General features: G+C 42.9%; 1 protein-coding gene across 3 annotated transcripts in view; it reads right to left on the reverse strand.

The window, feature by feature from the left end:
• The window catches only part of TACC2 (transforming acidic coiled-coil containing protein 2), a 149543-nt gene that overhangs the window by 6024 nt on the left and 120528 nt on the right, over positions 1-22991 (reverse strand). For all 3 annotated transcript variants that reach the window (XM_077258703.1, XM_077258704.1, XM_077258702.1), the window contains exons 9-17: positions 21445-21505; positions 21104-21311; positions 20097-20158; positions 19030-19139; positions 18683-18839; positions 15514-15654; positions 9000-9146; positions 6516-6592; positions 3206-3249 (exon numbers count right to left, since the gene is read on the reverse strand). In XM_077258703.1, the coding sequence (XP_077114818.1) occupies positions 3206-3249; positions 6516-6592; positions 9000-9146; positions 15514-15654; positions 18683-18839; positions 19030-19139; positions 20097-20158; positions 21104-21311; positions 21445-21505 (1007 nt within the window). The remainder of the gene's footprint in view (positions 1-3205; positions 3250-6515; positions 6593-8999; positions 9147-15513; positions 15655-18682; positions 18840-19029; positions 19140-20096; positions 20159-21103; positions 21312-21444; positions 21506-22991) is intronic.

Genomic DNA, 22991 nt, shown 5'->3' on the forward strand with positions numbered 1-22991 from the left:
TACAGGTATATACTATATACAGGAGATGACATACAGGTGTATACTATATATAAGGGAGATGACAAACATGTATATACTGAGGGAAAAATGAGCGGTGTGAGGTGAAAATGAAAAGGTGTGAGTGCAAATTGAGAGGAGTGAGGGAAAATAGTGGAGTGATCGGAAAATGACAGATGTGAGATCAAAATTACAAGTGTTAGGGAGGAGTGAGGGGGAAAATTAGAGGTGTAAGGGAGAAAATGAGAGGTGTGAGGGGGAAAATGAGAGGCGTGATGGGAAAATAAGAGAAGTGAGGTGCTATTACTAACCACAGATATTTACTATGCCCAGGCAACGCCGGGCTCTTCAGCTAGTTTATGACTAAATTGACAACTGGGTGTTAACATTCTTCATTTAAGGGGATGTGTCACTTTACAGTTAGCACTTATTGGACAGTGTTGGAGTATATAGGGTCGACCCCCCAACACCCTGCTGTCAATTAATTCATACATTTCTAGTCGGAATAACAAAAGAACCATAAAATGCTAATTTATTAGAAAATATGCTCCAGCCTTGGTATATTATGGGAGATACAGTCATTTGCTAAGCAGACATGTTAGGAGAACCGACAGGACGTCATAAAATAAATTACAGGATGGAGGAGATCATGACATTAGTAATTCCTAAAAAAAGATCAGTCAGATCTCCAGATATTTCGTATACAATTATTTGGTAAAACAGACATGTGCTGTCAGAAGTGAGTACAGGGCTTCTTTAAAGAGATTTTCCCGCGAACAAAGTTCATTTTAAAATTGATTTTAATTAATAGATCTTGGAATAATAATAATTTCCACAATTAGATGTGTTTAAATAAAATGTTCCTGTGCTGAGATTATCTTATAAATGTGCCCCTGCTGTGTACTGTGTAATGGCTGTGTCTGACCGTACAGGAACATGGTCTGATCGTACCACATCTCCTGGGCAGGGGTGGGAGAAAAAGAGAATATACAGATAGCACAGTATGGGATCACAGCTGATTGTTTTTGTGAGATAATCATTTTCCTGCATGTTTTTAAAAAAAATGTTTTACCTGAAAGAAAAAATAATCTGCGATTCTGTGCTGTAATGTCTGTATACTCTTTTGCTCTCCCTCCAGGAGCTGTGGTATGATCAGACCATGTTCCTGTACGGTCAGACACGGCCATTACACAGTACACAGCAGGGGCACATTTATAAGATTATCTCAGCACAGGAACATTTTTTCTAAAAACATCCAATTGTGGAAATTATTATTAGTCCAAGATCTATTGATTAAAATAAACTTTGCTCATGGGACAACCCCTTTAAGTTATCCTAACCGAATGACTTAGGACAAGTAAGATTAAGAAAATAGGAAATCTGTTTTAAGCCGCTTAAATGAAGAAATATACACTCATCTTAGGGCTCGTGCACATGACTGTATTTTCGGTTCAAGTGCGACCCGACAAAACATAGGGTCGCACTTGGACCAATGTTATTCTATGAGTCAGAGCTGGTTAAAGGAAAAAAATTGCAGTATGCCAAGTTGGATGCGATAATCGGATCACACTCGGCCATGCAAGTCAATGAGTCCGTGGAAATCACTGGGCTGCACTCGAATGACATCTGAGTGCAGTCTGATTTTCACAGACTGACAGAATGGAGAAGGTAAAGAAATCATTTTTCGATCTTGTCCTTATCCGAGAAAATCGGATCACACTCTGATAAGTGTGTCATCAGCATAATCGACCCGATTCTCTCAGATGAGAGAAAATACGATGGTGTGAACCTGCCCTTAAAGGGTTTTCTTCACTTGATTAAAACCCTGCCGTAACAGATAATGACAGAGCCGCACCGCCCTTCATGGGCATTACTGGTAGGATCCCCTACCTCTATTCAGGTCATCAGTAACCTGTGGCATCTAGTAAGAGCAGCTACGTGTGTCGTCAGCCTATACCATGGCGAGGTATTTTGCAGGACTGTAATGCATGGCCATTATCATTGCTGATGACTTCTTGGACATATTTACTGATTCACAAATACAGGACATAAAGGGCACAATCATTTCTTACCTGGGCTGCCTTATGTTTGCAAGCAAAAAAATAAAAGCAGAAAGCAGGAGGTAAAAAAAATAAAATAATGCAAAGAAAATTAGATCAATTTAGAAGGGATTTAAAGACAAAACCGAGGGTAAAGCGAAAAGTAATGGAGGGGGCTGGAAGTGGAAAGAACCGCAAATATAGCAAAAGATAAACCCAAATACAAGGGGGTTGATTGTTGGCTCTGGTGTCTCCAGATCTGCCACAGTCGGGGACCCTGCCATAGTGCAATGTACAGGGCTCCTATGGGAGAACCCTGCTGGGAATACTGAGTGCAACAGACTGGCTGGCTCCACATCTCCTGCACTGGACTAAATCCGGATAATTTGGGCAATTCATACTTATCATTATCATGCAGAAGCTTCTATGAGCTGTGTACAGGATCAGAGAAATTTAAAGGGATTGTCTGTTTTTTATTTTGTTCTTAATCTATTAGGCAATTATAAATTAATACCGGACTTTCACCCATTAGCCAGCGTCAAGGACAGTTACATAGAGTGTTTTCTGCAATGTGTATTATACAGTATAAACCGCAATAAATGTCAATGGTCCCTGTGTAATGCTTCATTTCACCCGTGGTGGCGCTGCAGAGAAATGTAATACTTGCTACAGGTCTTCCAACAGATTATATCTGATCAATGGAGGTCTCGGAAGATTGACTTGTCTCCAAGTGTAAAAACAGACAAACCCTTGACAATCTTTAAGCTATAAATGCACCGGGATTAATGATGGGCGAACGTGGTCTGGTAAGGTGTTATCTGAGCATGCTCAGGTGCTAACCGAGTGAGTTCAGCGTGCTCTAAAATATGTTTGATTCCCCGCGGCTGCATGTCTCGCGGTTGTTTGACACTTTGGTAGGCAATCCCTGCATGCGGGGGCTCTAACATATTTTTTGAGCACGCTGAAGTCACTTGGTTAGCACAAGAGCATGCTCAGATAACACCTTATCCCGGCATGTTCGCTCATCAATAACCAAGATATTTCTGTTTCTAACACTGTTTTATGCTAAAATCTGTAAAAGTTAAATGAGAATTTTCTGGGAATTTATAGCCTAACGCCAAAAACAGAAGAGTTAATTCCCAGCTCACATTTCGACATAGGATACATACCGATCATCTGCGCTATCGTCTGCTCATATTCTACAACAATCTTCCTATAAAGGGGGAAACAAAAAAAGAATTGTCTGAGAAAAGCAGATTTATTAATAATGGGAAATTCACACAAGGTGGATCTGATGCAGAAATGTTATTTCTATATACTGTCCTTGAGGTTCCTGGCCGGATCTGTACATTTTATTTTCTCTGAAAATTATAAAGAGAAATAATATTCCTGGCGGTAATCATGTAGCCGGGCCCTGATTCATACCGCCGGTGATTTGGGCAGCATGAATCAGAGGAAAGTTTCCCTTTTACATTCACCTATATTATTTCTAGACATGCTAGATAATTTCCGTAATCAATTTAGCCACAAATTCAGAGCAAAATCTAAATATCTTACATGCGGATCTTTCTTGTGAAATCAGATCGCACTTGGTCAAGCAAGTCAGTGGTAAAAATCGGACTGCACTCGGATGACATCTGAGTGCAGTCTGATTCTCACAGATGTAGAAGATGGAGAGATGAAGATTTTTTTTTTCCCATCGTGTTCTCATCCGAGAAAATTGGATCACACTCGGGCCGATTATGCTAATCATACTCTGATCAGATTCTCTGGGATGAGAAAATACGCTGGTGTGACCCTAGGCTTAGGATAGGTCATTAGTATCAGATCAGAGTCTGCATTAATCAGCTGTTATTATCTCCAGATCAGCTCCTATACTCTGGAGCACAAGGCAGCTCCGTTCAATGTTTGCATCTGGTGGTTGCTGGACATTACAGCTGATCGGTGGGGGGCCGGGGGCTGAACTGAGCAGATATTGAGGACTTACATTGGGATTTGTCATCAATATCATATGATGGAACAATTCCTTTAATATCAATCAGTTCCATCTCATGTGTATCATGAATGCAATAAATTGCATTTTTATTGCATGAAAGACAAGTAATCTCTCATACAGTCATATGGCTTGTTCATACATTGTGTTTTGGTGCATTTTTTCCCGTGCGTTTTTGTGTTTTACAGTACCAGCAAAGTGAGTAATTCGGAAACCTCCTGCACATATGGCTTATTTTCTCCTTGGAAATTTGAACCTTCAGAGCATTTTTCCCAATGGGCAACATGCCATTTCTTTAAGCATTTTTGGAGCTTTTCTCACCCATTCAAATGGATGGGGGGGGAAAAAAAGCTTAAAAACGCAAGTAAAACGGCAGAAAAAAAAAGTGCGTATTTTAGGCAGCATTTTTCTGCAGTAAAATCTGTTGCTAATAGTCAGTATGTGCACAGACTCTTCTTTATGTGCCACCACCCCAAGACCTGTCTGCAGCGCAGGTGAATTACCGGCTGTGCTGATCCCACCACCATATGGAGACGGGTTTAGGGTTTAGGATTTGCAGGGCCGTCTGAGGTATAAAAAACAGGATTACACAAGTCAACAAGAAGATCGGCTGCTCTGCTGAAAAAGCTCAGGCTCACCGACCCATTAATATTATCACCTAGATCCTAGACTTCTGTCACATGTTGTCCACCCCAGCATTACATGCTTTATATTTACAGACGACACCTCAGCGGCCGCAGCATGCAGAATGACGGGACATAAAAGCAGGGACGGCGGCGTGTTACTGTGTGACGGCCACGTTGCATCTCTCATACATTGCTGTAGGTACAATGTGCTGGGATGTAACATTCCGTCCTATGTCACCATGCCAGGCTAGCCGTCCTCAGAGCACCGCAATAGATTTATCAATTTCAGTAGTGACCTATACGGCGCTGACATGCTACTGCTACAGTGATTGACTGCAGCGGTCATGTGTCGACGCCCATCATCATGTCAAGGCACATCATGTCACAGCTCCTGGCATCAAACAAATGATGAAAGAGGGAGACATCAGCGCCCTCCATTATTCTCCCTCTGCGTCTGATTCTAAAGTGCCAACGCAGGGGGCGCGATAACGTTACTACATCGCACCCGCTGTGCTGAGCAGCGCAGAGCTTCAGAACACTCTCAGCCAAGATCAGAACAGTGAGGGAATGAGGGGAGGTGAGTATTGTGAGTACATTGTGAGGGCCATTACACTGTTTTGAGGGACGGGGGAGAGGGTTGCATTATTCTATATGGAATGCTATGTGGGGCCCATTATACTATATGGAGGGCTATTTGGGCCCATTATACTATATTGTGAGCTCTGTGGGGGTCATTACACTGTTTCAGGGCTATGTGGGGGGCATTATACTGTTTGGAGAGTGAATGGGAAGCATTATACTGTCAGTGAGCAATAATACAGTGTCACAGTTTGTGTGAGGTCCATGATATTGTGAGGAGGGTTGTGTGAGGGCTGTTATGCTGTTCGGAGGGCTGTGTGGGGGCCATTATCCTGAAAGTAAAGCCATTATAATATATGTGTGGGGGGGTCATAATATTGTGTGGAGGGTAGTGTTAGGGTCACAGGTAAGGTATCATACTGGGGGGTTGTGTGAGGGTCAGTATGCTGTTTGGAGGACTAGTGGGGGCCATTATAATGTATGGAGGGCCATACTTTGCCAGCGGGTGGGGTGGTAGTGTATTGTAATCATACTGTGTGTGGAGGAATTCACTGTGGGGGTATCATACTGTTTTGGGAGGCATTTTTGTTTCCATCATACTTTATGGGGACAATGATAGGGAAACTAGAGGCTTCAAAAGGAAGACAATTACTTTGCAAAATTGTGACATATCCTCTTCTGTCACCCACCCAATATTAAATTTTATTTAGCAAAGAAGAAAAATGCAGATAGCACTCACCGGTCCTTAAAACTTCATCCTTTATTCAAACTTTAAAATGTCATGGCCAGAGGAACAGGTTGCTGGGATGTGCGAGCTGGTATAAGACGACGGCCGTTTCGCGCTACTTAGCTCTTCAACGGGTCTAGACATTTTAAAGTTTGAATAAAGGATGATGTTTTAAGGACCGGTGAGTGCTATCTGCATTTTTCTTCTTTGCTGCATACACCCTGTTTTTGCATGAGCACCCGGAGTCCATAGAGGCGGTCTCTATCCGGAAAGCACTCCATTCAGCATATGGTTGTCTGGCCCCACAGCAGTGCCGTTATATTTTTCTTTTTTGCATATGTGGATTAAATTTTATTTAGTTTATTTATTTTATTTTGTATTGGGGAGGGGGAAATCATGTCATGAAGGTCCATGTCCATATCCTTATTAAAAGACCTCAAAAGTACAAAGAGGACAGTCCTGTTCAGTGTGGACTTTGGGGCTAATTTCTTAAAGTATCATTCACAAATCAGACATTATAACTTCTCAAAACCTGCAAAATAACTTCAGCCTACCTCATCTCCGCCACTTCACAGCGACTCTCTTCATATTTCTTCTTCCACTCCATGGTCTCCCTTTCTTTGGAAACAATCTAATTGATAGAAAAGACACTTTAATAGGAAAGTTAGGATTAGGCAGTAAAGAGTTTAACTAAGTTCTCAAATTAAATTATGCAAAAACCGAGCGTAAAGAATCCTATCAGCAAGCATAAGGCTATGTGCACACTTTGCGGGTGACCTCTGCGGGTTCTCCCGCAGCGGAATTAATAAATCTGCAGGGCAAACCCGCTGCGGTTATCCCTGCAGATTTATCGCGGTTTGTTCCGCGGTTTCCGCTGCGGGTTTACGCCTATACTATTGATGCTGCATATGCAGCAATATGCAGCATCAATAGTATAATGTTAAAATAAAAAAATTGGCCTTATACTCACCCTCTCTGACGTCTCGATCTCCTCGGCGCTGCATTCGGCGGTCCGCTTCCAAAGATGATGTGCGAGAAGGACCCTTCGTGACGTCACGGTCATGTGACCGCGGCGTCATCACGGTCATGTGACGGCGACGTCACCGCAGGTCCTGTTCGCACATCAACCCAGACCGGACAGCACTGAGAGGTGAGTATAGCATGATTTTTTATTATAATTCTTTTTTTTACACCCAAATATGGTTCCCAGGGCCTGGAGGAGAGTCTCCTCTCCTCCACCCCGGGTACCACCCGCACATTATCCACTTACTTCCCGCAACGTGGGCACAGCCCCATGCGGGAAGTAAGCGGATCAATGCTTTCCTATGGGTGCAGAATCGCAGCGATTCTGCACAAAGAAGTGACATGCTGCGGGTTGTAAACCGCTGCGTTTCTGCGCGGTTTTTCCCGCAGCATGTGCACAGCGGATTGCGGTTTCCATAGGGTTTACATGTTAATGTAAACACTATGGAAACTGCTGTGGACCCGCAGCATCAAAATCGCCGCAGATCCGTGGTAAAAACCGCAAAGTGTGAACATGGCCTAAAGCTTCAGATCTGTAGAAGTGTGAATTCCATGTTTGGAATGGTGAAATCATCCCAGTAATAAACAGCCGGCCCCATATATACATAAATATATCCGAGTGCCCACAGGGGAATGACAATCGTGGATGTAGAGAGTGCGACCACAACCGGGCCTGGCGACATGAGGTGGGCCCAACGACGTGTCTGTTACTGTTTGAGCTGAATGTGAGTCCGCTCCCATGCTTCCATTATTACTGAAAAGGGTTCAGGATGGAGGACATTATTACAGGAAGGGGCACAGGATGAGGGACATTATTACAGGATGGGGCACAGGACAGAGGACATTATTACAGGAAGGGACACAGGATGGGGGACATTATTACAGGAAGGGGCACAGGATGAGGGACATTATTACAGGCTGGGGCACAGGACAGGGGACATTATTACAGGAAGGGACACAGGATGGGGGACATTATTACAGGATGGGGCACAGGACAGAGGACATTATTACAGGAAGGGACACAGGATGGGGGACATTATTACAGGATGGGGCACAGGATGAGGGACATTATTACAGGAAGTTTCCCAGAATGGGGGACATTATTACAGTAAAGGGCCCAGAATGGGGGACATTATTACAGGATGGGCACAGGACGGCGGACATTATTACAGTAAGGAGCCCAGAATGGGGGACATTATTACAGGAAGGGGGACAGGATGGAGGACATTATTACAGGATGAGACCCAGAATGGGGGACATTATTACAGGAAGGGACACAGGACGGAGGACATTATTACAGGAAGGGACCCAAAATGAGAGACATTATTACAGGAAGGGGCACAGGACGGAGGGCATTATTACAGGAAGGGGCCTAGAATGTGGGACATTATTACAGGATGGGGCACACAACGGAGGACATTATTACAGGAAGGGGCACAGAATGGGGGACATTATTACAGGAAGGGCCCAGAATGGGGGACATTCTTACAGGAAGGGGGCCGGAATGGGGACCATTATTACATGAAGGGCCAGGATGAGGGATATATTACATGGGGGCGAACACATATCTTTATAGGATCTAAAAGGCTACAGGGGCCCATATATCTGACTAAAATGCAGGTTGGGGGCCCAGGTTCAAATTTTGCACTGGGGACCCATCAGACTCTAGTTAATCCACTCGTGCCCAGGGATTATATATCGGTGCTGATAGATTTAAATTGATTAAGTTTTGTGTAATTAGGACTGAAATGAAGTACACAATACTTGTCCCTAATATTACAATCATGGTCGTCCCTTTAAATACCGCTCAGTCTATAGATGTTACAGCTTTTGGGTTAGAGATAATCCTGTGCTGCAGTGGCGACACCTAGTGGGTAAAGGCTGTAGCTACAAGTTAAAATGAAAATGTGATAAGCTGTACAGAATCCTAAGTCCTACAATCATCAGTTTAGTATTTATGAGAAAGGTAGAATAGAAATATAAGAGAGCTGAAAAGAAAATACGATAGCATTTACCTCTTCTCTTGCAAGCTGAAGTGCTGCGTCAAGGTCAGGCTGCTTATAGGTATGTAAAAGGCTACTCCCAGCTGTCTCCATTGCCACTGAACGAGAGTATAGTGATTTATGTGAAAGGCCGATGTCAGCAGAATCCAACACTTCAGACTGTAGATGGGAAGAACAGGTAGTTACAAGCCATTTGCATTGTTATTGCATTGTACACCCTTCATTACATGCAAGGAAATGTAGAAAATGACAAACTCTGGTTAGACGGCAGCGCAGGCAAAGCAGGAAAAAAAACCTCCATTTATTGCTACAAGAGATCCCTACAAACCAGTATACAGTAGAGGACAAACTGGTATTTCCCCAGTGAACAACTGTACTACTGGGAGAGGCGATTTACCCAAAGGTCGCACCGCCCCCCATGACTAGTTAATGAACAGCCAGGTGGAGTTGCTGGACAGGGCCAGCGGTGGTGCAGCAGGTTACCTACTCGCTGCCTCCCTGTGTCTCAATAACAAGGTAATATAGAAAATCATTTAGAAATAAAAGTCACAGCAAACACAGGATTACAACTCTCAGTATAAGGCTGCGGTCACACTTGCAGTATTTGGTCAGTATTTTACATCAGTATTTGTTTCTATTATACTTTTCCTCTGACTGTTCCACTCCTGGTTTTAGCTACAAATACTGATGCAAAATACTGTAGCCAAAGAAAGCATGCTGGGAGTTGTAGTTGCACGACAGCTGGAGAGCCAGAAGTTACGATTGTGATAAGGCTCCTTCCTTACTTCATATGAACATTGGGATTGATTAGCTTGCACAAGGTGAATATTCAGCTGGAGCTACACGTGTTCTGCCACTGCAACGCTGAGACAAGTCGCACAACCAAAAACTTCTGTGCAACTTGTCTGCAACTGGATGTCATGTGATTATTTTATAGCTGTGATTTGCTGTAAACATAAACCTGCCAATTCACAGATGAGTCGCACGCAGTCTCGGTCGCACACAGTCTCGGTCGCACACAGTCTCGGTCGCACACAGTCTCGGTCGCACACAGTCTCAGTCGCACACAGTCTCAGTCAAATGGAGTCTCAGTCGCACATAGTCTCAGTCACACGCAGTCTCAGTCACACGCAGTCTCAGTCGCACGCAGTCTCAGTCGCACACAGTCTCAGTCACACGCAGTCTCAGTCGCACGCAGTCTCAGTCGCACGCAGTCTCAGTCGCACACAAGTCTCAGTCAAATGCAGTCTCAGTCGCACATATTCTCAGTCGCACACAGTCTCAGTCGCACACAGTCTCAGTCGCACAGAGTCTTGGTCGCACGCAGTCTTGGTCGCACGCAGTCTCAGTCGCACGCAGTCTCAGTCGCACATAGTCTCAGTCACACGCAGTCTCAGTCGCACGCAGTCTCAGTCGCACGCAGTCTCAGTCGCACGCAGTCTCAGTCGCACATAGTCTCAGTCGCACACAGTCTCAGTCGAACGCAGTCTCAGTCGCACGCAGTCTCAGTCGCACACAGTCTCAGTCGCACAGTCTCAGTCGCACGCAGTCTCAGTCGCACGCAGTCTCAGTCGCACGCAGTCTCAGTCGCACATAGTCTCAGTCGCACACAGTCTCAGTCGAACGCAGTCTCAATCGCACGCAGTCTCAGTCGCATGCATTAAAGTAAAAGGCAAAAGAGTTGCATGCGATTTGAAACCAACAAATTTGGACATTTCTCACATTTGAACATTTCTCACTCTGTGTCGTATTTGCAACAACATAGAAATCACTAGATGCGATGCTGCAATGTTGACATGTAGCCCTAGCCTTAAACGAGTTGTCCCATTCCAAAATAATTTTGCCTGCCCATTCAATTTGTATTATTAAAACAAACCGCACTTTACTTGCCGCTTCCCGGGTCTGGTGCCGTGTCTCTAGAACTGCCACGGCCTCTGTTATTTTTCTGTAATGGTGACATGATATTTACAATGCTGCAGCCAATCGCTGAGGTCAGTGGCTCCTCCACATGAGCCGCTGAGCTTAGTGATTGGCTGCAACATGGTTTATGTAACCTCACCGCTGCAACCAAACAACATAGATCAACATAGATACCCGGGGAAGGTAAGTAAATTGTGTTGTATTGGATTTTTTTTTACAATGACACCCACTCTAAGCGCATGATTTATTCATTACGGAAACTATACAATGACCCAGGAGACATGATTTACATGTAGAGGAAATATACAGGAGGTGCCGTCAACACTGGTAAGGGAAAGAGATTTTTCCAGTAAAAGTAGTGAAAGTGTGGAAGGTGTTTAACACTGGAGACCACAAGGATCTCCGGACTTGTCTCCCATCAAGCACATCTGGCACATCATTGATCAGCAATTGTAGAGGGAGCTGCCAGCAGCATACCTTGATGATTTGTATGCAGCAATACAGCATGGCAGAACAGTTCTCAGACAACAATAATCCTCAGCCCAGTGACATGTAAGTGACTGTATTTTTGCTCATATCATATTGATTCTGAATAAATGGAGATATTTTTAACATTTTGTTCATATTTCTCCATAAGCTTCTATATGAAGCCTGAAAAAATGCATTTTTAAGTGCAGAATCAAAGCTTTATTCTACTATTATAAATGCATTAAACGTGCTGCTTCATTCTGAACCCAAAATGTATCAAATAAGAGGACAAAAAGCAGCAAAAACGCAACAATCACAGAAGATTGTTATTGTGTAGTCAGGTGCAGACACCTACAGAAAATGTGCAGAAAAAATGCAGCTTTTACGCTACACGTGAACACAGCCTCAGTGCTACATTTTTAATACATTTTTATAGATTTTATGGAGAAAAAAAAAGTCAACCATTTTTATTCGCAATAATCTGTTGACTGTCTTGTACAGTTTGTTACAATTACAAGGATAATAAATATGTAGGTGTTTCCTGATTTATATTTGTAAAAATTCCATTAAAAATGTCAGTAGTATATGATTTTCGTTACTTTTTAGTAATTTTATGGGAAGAAACAAATGTGACTTTTATTTTACCCCTAGAATACAGGTTCATAGAGAAGCAGTGATACATAGAGATGTATCTCTATGTACCAGTACAATTTGCCTGTAAATTAATAGCATACAATGCACTTGTGATAAGTTTTGCTACTACTGCTAATGATACAGGTTGGGTATCTAACATCTGATTTTGCGTCACTGACAACAATTCAAATGAATGGTCACTAAGCAATATACAGATGACTCCGGTCTGCCAGGCTGGGAGACAGTACTGGTCAGTGACTCTCCTGTCATAATGGACATCGTATGGTAAGGGGGATGTCTCCATTAGATATCTGCTACACAAATAGACCACAAATTTCCAATTACAGTGGTGACGACTAATGGAAAACTAGGTTTGCTGCAATACCTCTAACTCATAACTATACTTTGTTAGTATGTGAAGCATATTGAATGCATTTCTGTAATTTCACATGCACCAGACTGCAATACTCATGCACAGAACACATCAAACACTGGTCAGGCAGTGGCAGTGGTGCACGGGAACAGTTTAGGTTATTTCTACCAAATTTAGTTTGGTCTTCCACTAGTGACAGAAGGGCTTTCTCCTTGTTGAGTCCATCGGAAGGAATACGGAACCTTATAAGCTGCAAAATGCTGTTATCTACAGGAAAGTACTAAAACAGAAGATGGATCTATTCCATGACTTAAAGGGGTTGTCCAGTGAAGATAAGTTATCAACTATCCACAGGATAGGCGATAGCTTATATAAAGGTCACTGGGGATCTGACCACTGTAGCCAGACTCACGGACACCGAGAAGGACAGGGTCCTGCAAATCGATTTGCACCAACTCTAATAATATTTTATAGATAGAAGGGGGTCTGGAATCCCCACCGATGGCCAGAAAAAGGCACTTATTTCCTCGCTAGAATGGAGCTGCAGTGTGCATTCCCGATCTATGCTCCATTCATTCTCTATGGTGGGGCTGCCGTAAAAAATGGAATAGGGAATGAATGGAGCGGCGGTTGAGCTTGTGCACTACCGCTCCATTCTAACGGTGGATAAGATTGCCTTTCTTCCATTTGCTGGACTCCTATATTATTTTTGCTTACTGGCACTAGAAAATATGCAATGTGAGTGAATGCATGAAAATTATTAAATGGGACTTTTTGGAGTGACTTTGCAACATTTTTCCCTTTTTCCTATATTGCAGGAATGTACCACATATGGAGACTTCCTACATTATCTTTGTGTGAAGGAACCAAATTACATTTTTCCAAACATTAATATTTCCCTGAAATGCGCTGTAAGACTGGTGGGGGTCCCTGTTCAGGGTCTTTATCTATTAGTATGAGCAGGGAGCACCTACAAAGTGTATCTCTAGATCAGGAGGACACCACATGTGTAAAGCAAGGAATAATGCATTCATTTAGTAGGTTCTGTGTAATTCGTCATTTCTCCTGCGGAGGTGCTGTAGTAAAATTAAATGCCTGCTGCTGAGTTCCTGCCGAGATTACCGTACATCAGTTTGCTCAAGGTCCGAGCAGCAGGAAACCCTTCAATCAAAGACATGATTTTCCAAACTGGACAATTCAATTAAAAAAAAAAAAAAAGAGTAAAAAAAATAGGAAAATTAGGCAAAACATACTGAGCTTATTAAGACAACCATAATTTGTTTTATGGGCTGTCTGAAAGGGTTTTTTTTGGCTTTATGAAAAATAACTCCTAATCACTTTACAACAAAAGTTCAGCAATTTTTTGGATACACGGTGTCGTACATCTACTCACCAATTTTAACATCTGCGTGTTGTCAACAAATTAGACTGCGTGTTTTAGATTAAGAGGCGGTACACCCCCCATAATTCTGATTCATCTCACATCAAAAGATCTATGAAATGTAAAACATGGATGTAGGAGCCACTGTCACAGAGTAGCTTTCTGGCTCATTCAGGGGGATTTCAGGTTGGAGGTCCCTTTTATGGTGCCCATATGGATGGGGTTGGTTTTATAAGCCATATCCTATAACTCATGTGGTATTGCCTCAACTGGATCCAATTGTAGCAACACGTCAGCAGTGTTAAAGAAAAACCCATATGTATGTGAAGAAAAAAGGTTCCCATGCATTGAAGATAGATTTTTAGAGGGTTCTCTGAGAATCTTCGGATAGGTCATGAGCCTTAGATTGATGGGGTTCCGTCTCTCAGCCGCCTCACATATCAGTGGATGAATGGGTCACACCATGCCAGCAAGTGCTCCTTATTTCGTTTACCAGGCACAGGTCTGAAGACTGGATTCTGGCTGTACCTGGTCCTGCAGTTCAGTACCATTCACATGAATTGGAATGTCTAACAGGGAGATGCAGTACCAGAAACAGCCACTACAAGATGTACTACGCCTAAGCAGTTAAAGGGGTTTTCCAGTCTGGGGGCTCAAGTCTGATGTCACTCTATGTGACTTCAGACTTTTGTAATCTCACAGTGCGCACACTGCACGCTGTCAGGAATCACGGGTGCCGTCACAGGTGTACGACTTGCACTCATGTAGTCATGTGTCGACTAAACTTGAGTAGCTGGACTAGTAGGAATATGGCCAGAATTATGTAAATATCATAGTTGTGTTCACGTGACTACTCGGAGCCATCACCACAGAATCCTGACAATGCGCACTGAGCGCGCTGTGAAGATTCACTAGTCTGCAGTCACATAGAATAACTGCAGACTTGAGACCCATGCCCCTGGAAAACTCTTTTAAGTGACGTCTTCAATCAGCCAATTGGTGGGACGACCATTAACATTATAGTCTAGGAAAAACAATACTGAGTATTTAAAACACAGGATGGAATTCATAGTTTCCCCTAAACCAGTTTGCGGCTGTGCATTTTTTTTTTAAGTATCTCACTTTTTTTGTATAAAAATGACAATTATTTAGAAATTTTCCCTAAGGTATTTAGAAAGTTGCAGACATTAAAAAGAGTTTGATTGAAACTGTAATTATCGAGTTTACTAATATAATGAATTCAGCTAGACTTTAGGGTTAATAGTGATTGGGGGGTGCGGGGGACGGGGCTGGGCAAAGACAGAATTGTGGGGGATGAGTGGACACACACCAGCAGATGGATGCAGGGTCTGATCACGGCACACGCACCCCAGATACCTCTGTGCCCTGCGAGGACTGGCTAATATGCTTGGCTAGCGTCAAAGCCTCAATTCGCATGGCTTCAAACTCTAACTCCTCCTACTCCCGGAAAAAGGACAAGGAGGGGAGAAAGGCGTATAATAATCGGCATTGGCAGGAAATGAAAAGAACAAATGGGTGGAGAAAACCAAAAGCGGGAAAAGGAGAGAGACGCACGAGGGGGAAGAAATTACACAGACTAGGACAGCAGACTGGGAAGACCATACAAAGGCATGTTATCTGCCTGGACTACATATCCCAGAATGCTCTGCAGGCTAGTAGAGCATTATGGGAAATAAAGTGCAGACTCGGCGAGAAAGAGTGCCATAAATTAAGATTTTAGGCAAACAAACCTGCAGCTTCTGTGCGAAGGCCTGTGGGTTCTTCTCTGCTAGATCCGGCTCCAGGTAACTGAGCTGGTCACAGAGGGCAGTGTGGTGGGAAATCCGCGATATCAAGGCCTCGGATGCCACATAGTCATCCTCAGGGGAACCCTGTCATCAAAAAATGCAAAAAGTCAGAATATTATTTTACAGTAGAGTGGTGTTGCTAGATGCGTGGGCAAGAGTAGCAGTTGTCTCGGGGCAACGGTGCCTGTGGGGTCCAAACACTCCTCTCCCCGATAGGATAGGGTTTTTTTTCCACATGATAAATGGGTAAAATTGTAAAGTGCTTTTAAAAATAGGAAAATTTAACTCTTATGAAAAATCCTGGACCATGAAAGCAGTGTGGGAGAACACTGATGGGCTTCAGTAGGGGCATATTTCTATGTAAGTGCTGCAATTCATGTCCACCTTGTCTAAGATTTGCCTATATGACGTGACCCTGATTAATCCGACAAATCATTTTATTTTTCAGTGGGTGGTGGGAAGACTTTTGCTATGGGGCCTCACGATTTCTGTGTATGCCACCGGCTAGAGGTAGGAATAGCCAGATATACACTCACTGGCCACTTTATTAGGTACACCTGTCCAACTTCTTGTTAACACTTAATTTCTAATCAGCCAATCACATGGCGGCAACTCAGTGCATTTAGGCATGTAGACATGGTCAAGACAATCTCCTGCAGTTCAAACCGAGCATCAGTATGGGGAAGAAAGGTGATTTGAGTGCCTTTGAACGTGGCATGGTTGTTGGTGCCAGAAGGGCTGGTCTGAGTATTTCAGAAACTGCTGATCTACTGGGATTTTCATGCACAACCATCTCTAGGGTTTACAGAGAATGGTCCGAAAAAGAAAAAAAATCCAGTGAGCGGCAGTTCTGTGGGCGGAAATGCCTTGTTGATGCCAGAGGTCAGAGGAGAATGGGCAGACTGGTTCGAGCTGATAGAAAGGCAACAGTGACTCAAATCGCCACCCGTTACAACCAAGGTAGGCCTAAGAGCATCTCTGAACGCACAGTGCGTCGAACTTTGAGGCAGATGGGCTACAGCAGCAGAAGACCACACCGGGTACCACTCCTTTCAGCTAAGAACAGGAAACTGAGGCTACAATTGTACAAGCTCATCGAAATTGGACAGTAGAAGATTGGAAAAACGTTGCTTGGTCTGATGAGTCTTGATTTCTGCTGCGACATTCGGATGGTAGGGTCAGAATTTGGCGTAAACAACATGAAAGCATGGATCCATCCTGCCTTGTATGGAGCATCTTTGGGATGTGCAGCCGACAAATCTGCGGCAACTGTGTGATGCCATCATGTCAATATGGACCAAAATCTCTGAGGAATGCTTCCAGCACCTTGTTGAATCTATGCCACGAAGAATTGAGGCAGTTCTGAAGGCAAAAGGGGGTCCAACCCGTTACTAGCATGGTGTACCTAATAAAGTGGCCGGTGAGTGTACATGGGCACGTGTCCGCTTCTTGCAGGTCTCCAATGCTAGGGGGGCCCGGATCTTCTGTCCGTAATTCCAGAGTCATGAATCCTCTGTGAACTGCCAGTTGCTGATATCATTTATTTCTTTAGCTCTCATGAGGAAATACGGTTACTCTTAGAAGCTTATAAATTATTGAATGCAAAGCCAAACAACAATTACTGATCACACTCTTTAACCTCACTGTGTTTAGTCAGTAACCACCAGCCCTAGAGGATGGTTATCACGTACACACCAAAGGCCAGTGAGGAGCTCATGAAATGCGCCGGGGTTTCTGCTCTCCTCAAGGCTTAATTGATGTTGTTTCAGGAACCAGAATTTGGCCCACGTGCTTAGATTGTTTATACGATTCCCTCAAGGGTCCGGCATAACAACCGATGATCACGGTGATATGCATGATCCCAAAACAAACTATAGGATAAGTTTTTCGTCTGTTTCACTACCACGTTGTAGGGAAAGAAAAACATATGGGTGGAAGCAAGACCCCAAACAACCAAGAGTAAGGGCCCTCATACACACTGGATTAGACGCAGCAAACTGTGTTGATTTCTTGGAGACAGGCCGACCACCTAATGTGTATGGGGGCATCCAGAATACAAACGCCTGATCCTATTGACTCACAGGCGACAGCTCATTGTTAGACGTGTCGGAAAGCAGCCTTTCCCCTCTCCCCCCACAGAGCATCCATCTATATGGGGCAAATCAGGAGACATGGCTGTTGGTTGGACGCTCTAGTTCAGCTATATAAGATTATTGGGCAGCATTAATGTCATTATTTCACCAAATGGAACAAGCAAAAAGTAAAACATTTCTATAGTATCTACTAGGGTGTATGTAGAAGGAAAAAAATATGCTGCACTAAAACTAAACCGGTGTCGGTTTCTGGTTCACACCATCATGTCCTCAACAGATTGCCAATATATTCTTCTCACTTTTATAACTTGTAAGGTAGATGGGTTGTGGGAAAAAACAAACCAATACAATATGCTATGGTGGCTGCAGACAATGGTGCAAACCAGAGGTGAGCTAATTCCATAGACCCCCATTAACATAGAGCAGACACAGCCACTGCCTTAAAGAATGACTGGTTCAATTAATTTAATTATCCTCCAGGCATTCCAGAGGTATGAACTTTTGTGATATACTTTAGTACCTTCTTTAGCTTTCTTCTCTCCAGAATGTTATACCATAATACAGTTTCAATGCCCAGTTCATGCTTCTTTAGAAGCTGCTTTCAACTGCTGCTCGGTAACATCCCTACACTATCATCAAACAATCTGTACGAGGGATGCTTCCTATCTGAGCTTCTCTGCTCCCCATCCCCATAGTCAGACAGGGGAATTACTATGCATGGATTGCATTAACATCATGTACAGAGATTGCAGAGCAGCAGTTGAAAGCAGCTTCTAAAAGAGCATAAACGAAGCATTGAAACAGCACAGCAGAATAATGTTTGGGAAAAAGGAAGACAAATACGGTCAGGAAATATATTATGAAAATTCGTAACTTTGCAATGTCTGAAGGATAATTAAATAATAAAAAAAGTTTAGTAGATTTCTAACAGCATGGTGGACCATAATGTCTATTTCTCTATTCATTGGCAATAACAATTCAGTATTAGATTTAGTTTGTATCATCCATTGTGTTCTTACCAGCTCCATTTTGCCGCTCCCGAGCACTTCTGGATCGTCTTCTCTCTGCAGTGACCTCTCTACGATTTGACGCACGTTGTCTTGCAAAATAGGTGGAGATCTTGAGATGGACAGCTGCCCTGAGCACAAGTTAGGATCCATTTCTTCAAAGTTGGAGCTAACAAGAAACCATAGACCATATGTAAATATAAAGTACAACTGTGGGACTGACTCCGCTCTTCGATACACCAGTCCTTTATAGCAGAACATGGTCACTCATTTGCAATGCAAAGTATCATCCCTCCAGAGGCAGCTCTAAACCTCTGTATATCACTGTATACCACCCTCAGCGTTCTTTAGATACTTACTCGGTTCCAGTAGAGCAAGAATCTGAAAACTTGGCTGGTGTTTTTCCTTGGCTCTCCGGGGAAGCCTCAAACATGAGATACATGGACTGCGTCTGGGGCATGTCACGGATCTAGGGAAATATTACAATATACAGGCGAGACTGAGACAAACTGTGTAAAATGCAGACTGCTGTCACACCCCGTATGTAAGCCTGCTTCAAAACCAATCAATTGGGCTGACTGTTATGTTGTAATTATACACGAGTCAACAATATAGAAGAACTTCAAAAGAGTTCTGCAAAATGGCATCTAATTTATAGCAGGACAGGTTTACGGTGTAGACAAGCGGGTTGGTTACTTCCTGTTATGTGCCTCATCTGTTCAAGGACACGTTGTTCGAGACTGATTTTTGCAAATGCCCAAAGGCTAAATACGTGACTTTTGCTATACACGTAGACAATTACATGGAGCAAATAATAACCCCATGAAAACTAATGGAATACTGTAGGCTTAAGGAGGATCTTTCACTGGAATTTTTTATGTGAACCGAGTACCTCCCTCCAATTGGCGCTGTTCCACTGATTCTGGAACAGTTTTTCTTTTTTATCTGTGCTCCTCCATTCCAAAGTTATTTCCCTTGGTAATAATGCTGAAAACGTTCTCTTTTAACAACTGGGTGTGTAGCACAGACTTTCTCTGAGGGCATTTGCTTTTTCTCCTCTGACGCTGGCCAATCAAAAAATAGCCACGCCCATATAAAACTTCTGTGGTATACGCCCAGTTGGTTGAATAGAAAATTTGAACTATTATTATTGGGGGGGAACAACTTTGGAACAGAGGGGCATAGAGGAAAAAAGGAAAAAACGTTCCAGAATCAATGTAGCAGCGACAATTGGAAGAGTTACTCAGTATACAAGAAAAATCCAGGGAAATATCCTTAATTAATTAATTTAATTAACGGGGGTCATTAGTATTAAAAATGAACAGGAAAGTTTCCATAACTGCAGTTTATTTTAATGTTGTAGAAATGGAGCTATGAATCTCCCATATTGGATAGTGATTGAAATATCCATTAGAATAAGGCCTACCGGAGAGCATTTTCCAGTCTTCTCCATGTATTCGATGCCGTATGAGCTTTCATAATCTATATCTGAAAAATAAATGAATTTGAGAATATTTCAACGTAAAGTCCTGCTCATCGTTATTGGCACACATGAGGATTGAGTACATAATGAGGAATAATTTCTGAGAAAAAAAATAGAATCAAGTGAAACAGGTTTTTTTTTAAATAGAGCACTCGTGAAAAATACAAAAGAGCAAATGATAAACAATAATTTCAAACAAAAAAACAATGGGAGGGGAAAATAGAAAAACCTAAAGCTTGCCATGCACTGGTACTGGATCCCTTTACATTAAATTCGTATATAAGCACATTTTGACTCGCCTGTCCTAAATCACAAATGAGAATCACCTGCGATTACTTGTCGGTGTCCATGTGACATGGTAGGCCCTGCTCCTTTGTCACAATGGTGAAGACAAAGGAGCTGTCTGAGGACATCAGAACTGCTATTACCAAACTGAAGACTTCCAAAGAGTATGAGGCCAGCTCCAAAGACCTTGGTGTCCCAGGTTCAACAGTGCTCAATGTTATTAAGAAGTATGAGAAGTGTGGTACCTTCAAGAACCTAACCTATTCTTTTGTATGGGATTTTTAACCACGTCCACGCGGAAAGCTACATGTAAAGTCCCCTGTTTTCGAGACAGCTAGGGTCCCATGAGTGGGAATCACAAGTACTAGATCTTTATGTCATATACTTTGGATATGCCTACTTTATATAAGAAGGGTTCCTACTGATCACCGTATCTCTATGTAAAGTTCACACGATACTGAGAGACATCTCTGCACTCAGTGTACAGGATCTGAGGGCCATTGCCGTGAAGCCGATCAATAGAATATATTAGTAAAGCACATGTTCAAGGGTAACACATCTATAAATGAGCGGCTTCTGGCCAGGCTTGTAGTGATGTACGGGGACTAGCAACTAAGTGGAAGGGGTAAAATTACAAATGCACACGGGAATCCGCAGAGACATACCGTCTGAGGAACCGTGGAACTGGTTCTCAGTGACAAAGCTGGTCAGATCAGACGGCTGGGGGTAGTCCTGATTCTCCTGGTCCAGATCCACTGCCATGCACGTCCATTTTTGGCTACTCACTGAAGAGGCCAGCTTCTCCTCATCGGTAGCATGTTCTTCTGAGACTATTACAGGGACGTTGTCTGACTTGCACAGTATTGTGAGCTCCTTAAAAAAATAGTATGACTTATTAATTAAACAATATGCAAAATCCATGTAATATATAATGCAAATTCTGTACAGTGCCAAGTTCCTTGGAAAGTAAAGGGGCTGCCTAGAGATCTCATATTACATGCGTTACCTCAGAGCCATTGTCAGTAACTGGAGAACGCTTTGGTGATTTCTTCACCCTAAATGTGTCACTAAAATGAAAGAAAATATGAAACAAAGTCATCAAAACACTCAAAAAACATTGCAAATCTCTAAAAAGGTCAAGATAAGTCGGTCATATTGGAAAACAGGCCAGATGCATCCACAAACTGCGGACATGATTGGATCCATGTGTAGTTCCATGGGCTTGGCACCATTCTGGATAGGTGCCTGCCTCCATAAAACAGATCAGAATAGGACATGCTGCCATTTTGTTTTTAGAGACCCTGGTCCTTGTGGGAAATCGGCCATGTGCACTGGCGCACTAGCTATAATGGGTCAGTGTGCTCTCTATGTGACACACACGGACGGCATATGGACCAAGTGTCTGATCGTCTGAATGAGCCCTCAGGAATGTGCAATTTAAACAGTCAAAAATGATGTGAAATTTCGGATCAATGACATAAACACTAAATTGCTCTTACACATAGGGCTCATGCGTACAGCATTACTAGGTGCACAAGCCCAGTCTGTCACCTGTGGCTCTGCAGGGCACCATATTTTCCTCTAATACCATTGTTTCTAGTGTCAATCCCCTGAGTAATACATGTATTTCAGTGTGAAGCATTGTTGGGGTTCTATTGGAATTCTTACGAAAAAAAACCCTCCATGTAGCTGTGTAAAATTGGTAAGACGTGAAGGTACAGAATGGGCCTACATAATGTGGTAGTCGTCTACGGTGTCCATGAGCCGCAGATCCTGAGCACAGCAATGTGCAGGAGCCCAAGATCTTTATTGGTTGTTTAAGGGCAATTCTATCTCAGACATTTACGGCATATCTATAAATCACAATTTTCAGAACTCCCATAGAAGTGAATGGATAAGCCATAAATGTCTGAGACTGGAATATCCCTTTTAAGACTTCTATTCAGCGGCTTACTAATTATAACAGTTTATGGGAAATCTGATCACTTATAAGGCCTCTTTCAGAAGTTCGATTTTTTCACGTATAAGAAAAACGGACCGATTATTCTCATCAGAGTTTGATCAGAGTGTGGTCCAAGTGTCATCATTTCTCTCATATGTGGAGAGAGAAAAAGAAAACGTTTCTCCGCCTTCTCCCTTCTGAGTTCGTGAAAATCGGATCACACTCGGATGTCAGAGAGCGGTCCGATTTTTTTTTTTTTTTCACCGACCCATAGACTTGAATTGCAGATTTTGATCCAACCCTTGAATCAAAATCAGACATGTCCAATATTTTTCTGTGGACCATTCAGTCTGAGGAAAATATCAGGACATGTGCACAGGTACGAGTACTACCTGCATAAACCACGGATAGCACTCGTACACAGAAATCGGATTTCTGGATGAGCCCTTATGGCAGTTTTTCCAGAACACTGAATAGCACACGTCCATGCAGTGATGCATGCTCCTTTTTAAGGGGATTCCCTGCTTGGGATTCCTTCTATGAGACAGAAAACAATATCTGCTCTACCCAAATCAATCATGTACTCAATATATAGCCAATCATTTGCACTT

This window comes from Ranitomeya variabilis, chromosome 4 (assembly GCF_051348905.1).
Source record: "Ranitomeya variabilis isolate aRanVar5 chromosome 4, aRanVar5.hap1, whole genome shotgun sequence".
In the NCBI taxonomy this organism is placed as follows: domain Eukaryota; kingdom Metazoa; phylum Chordata; class Amphibia; order Anura; family Dendrobatidae; genus Ranitomeya; species Ranitomeya variabilis.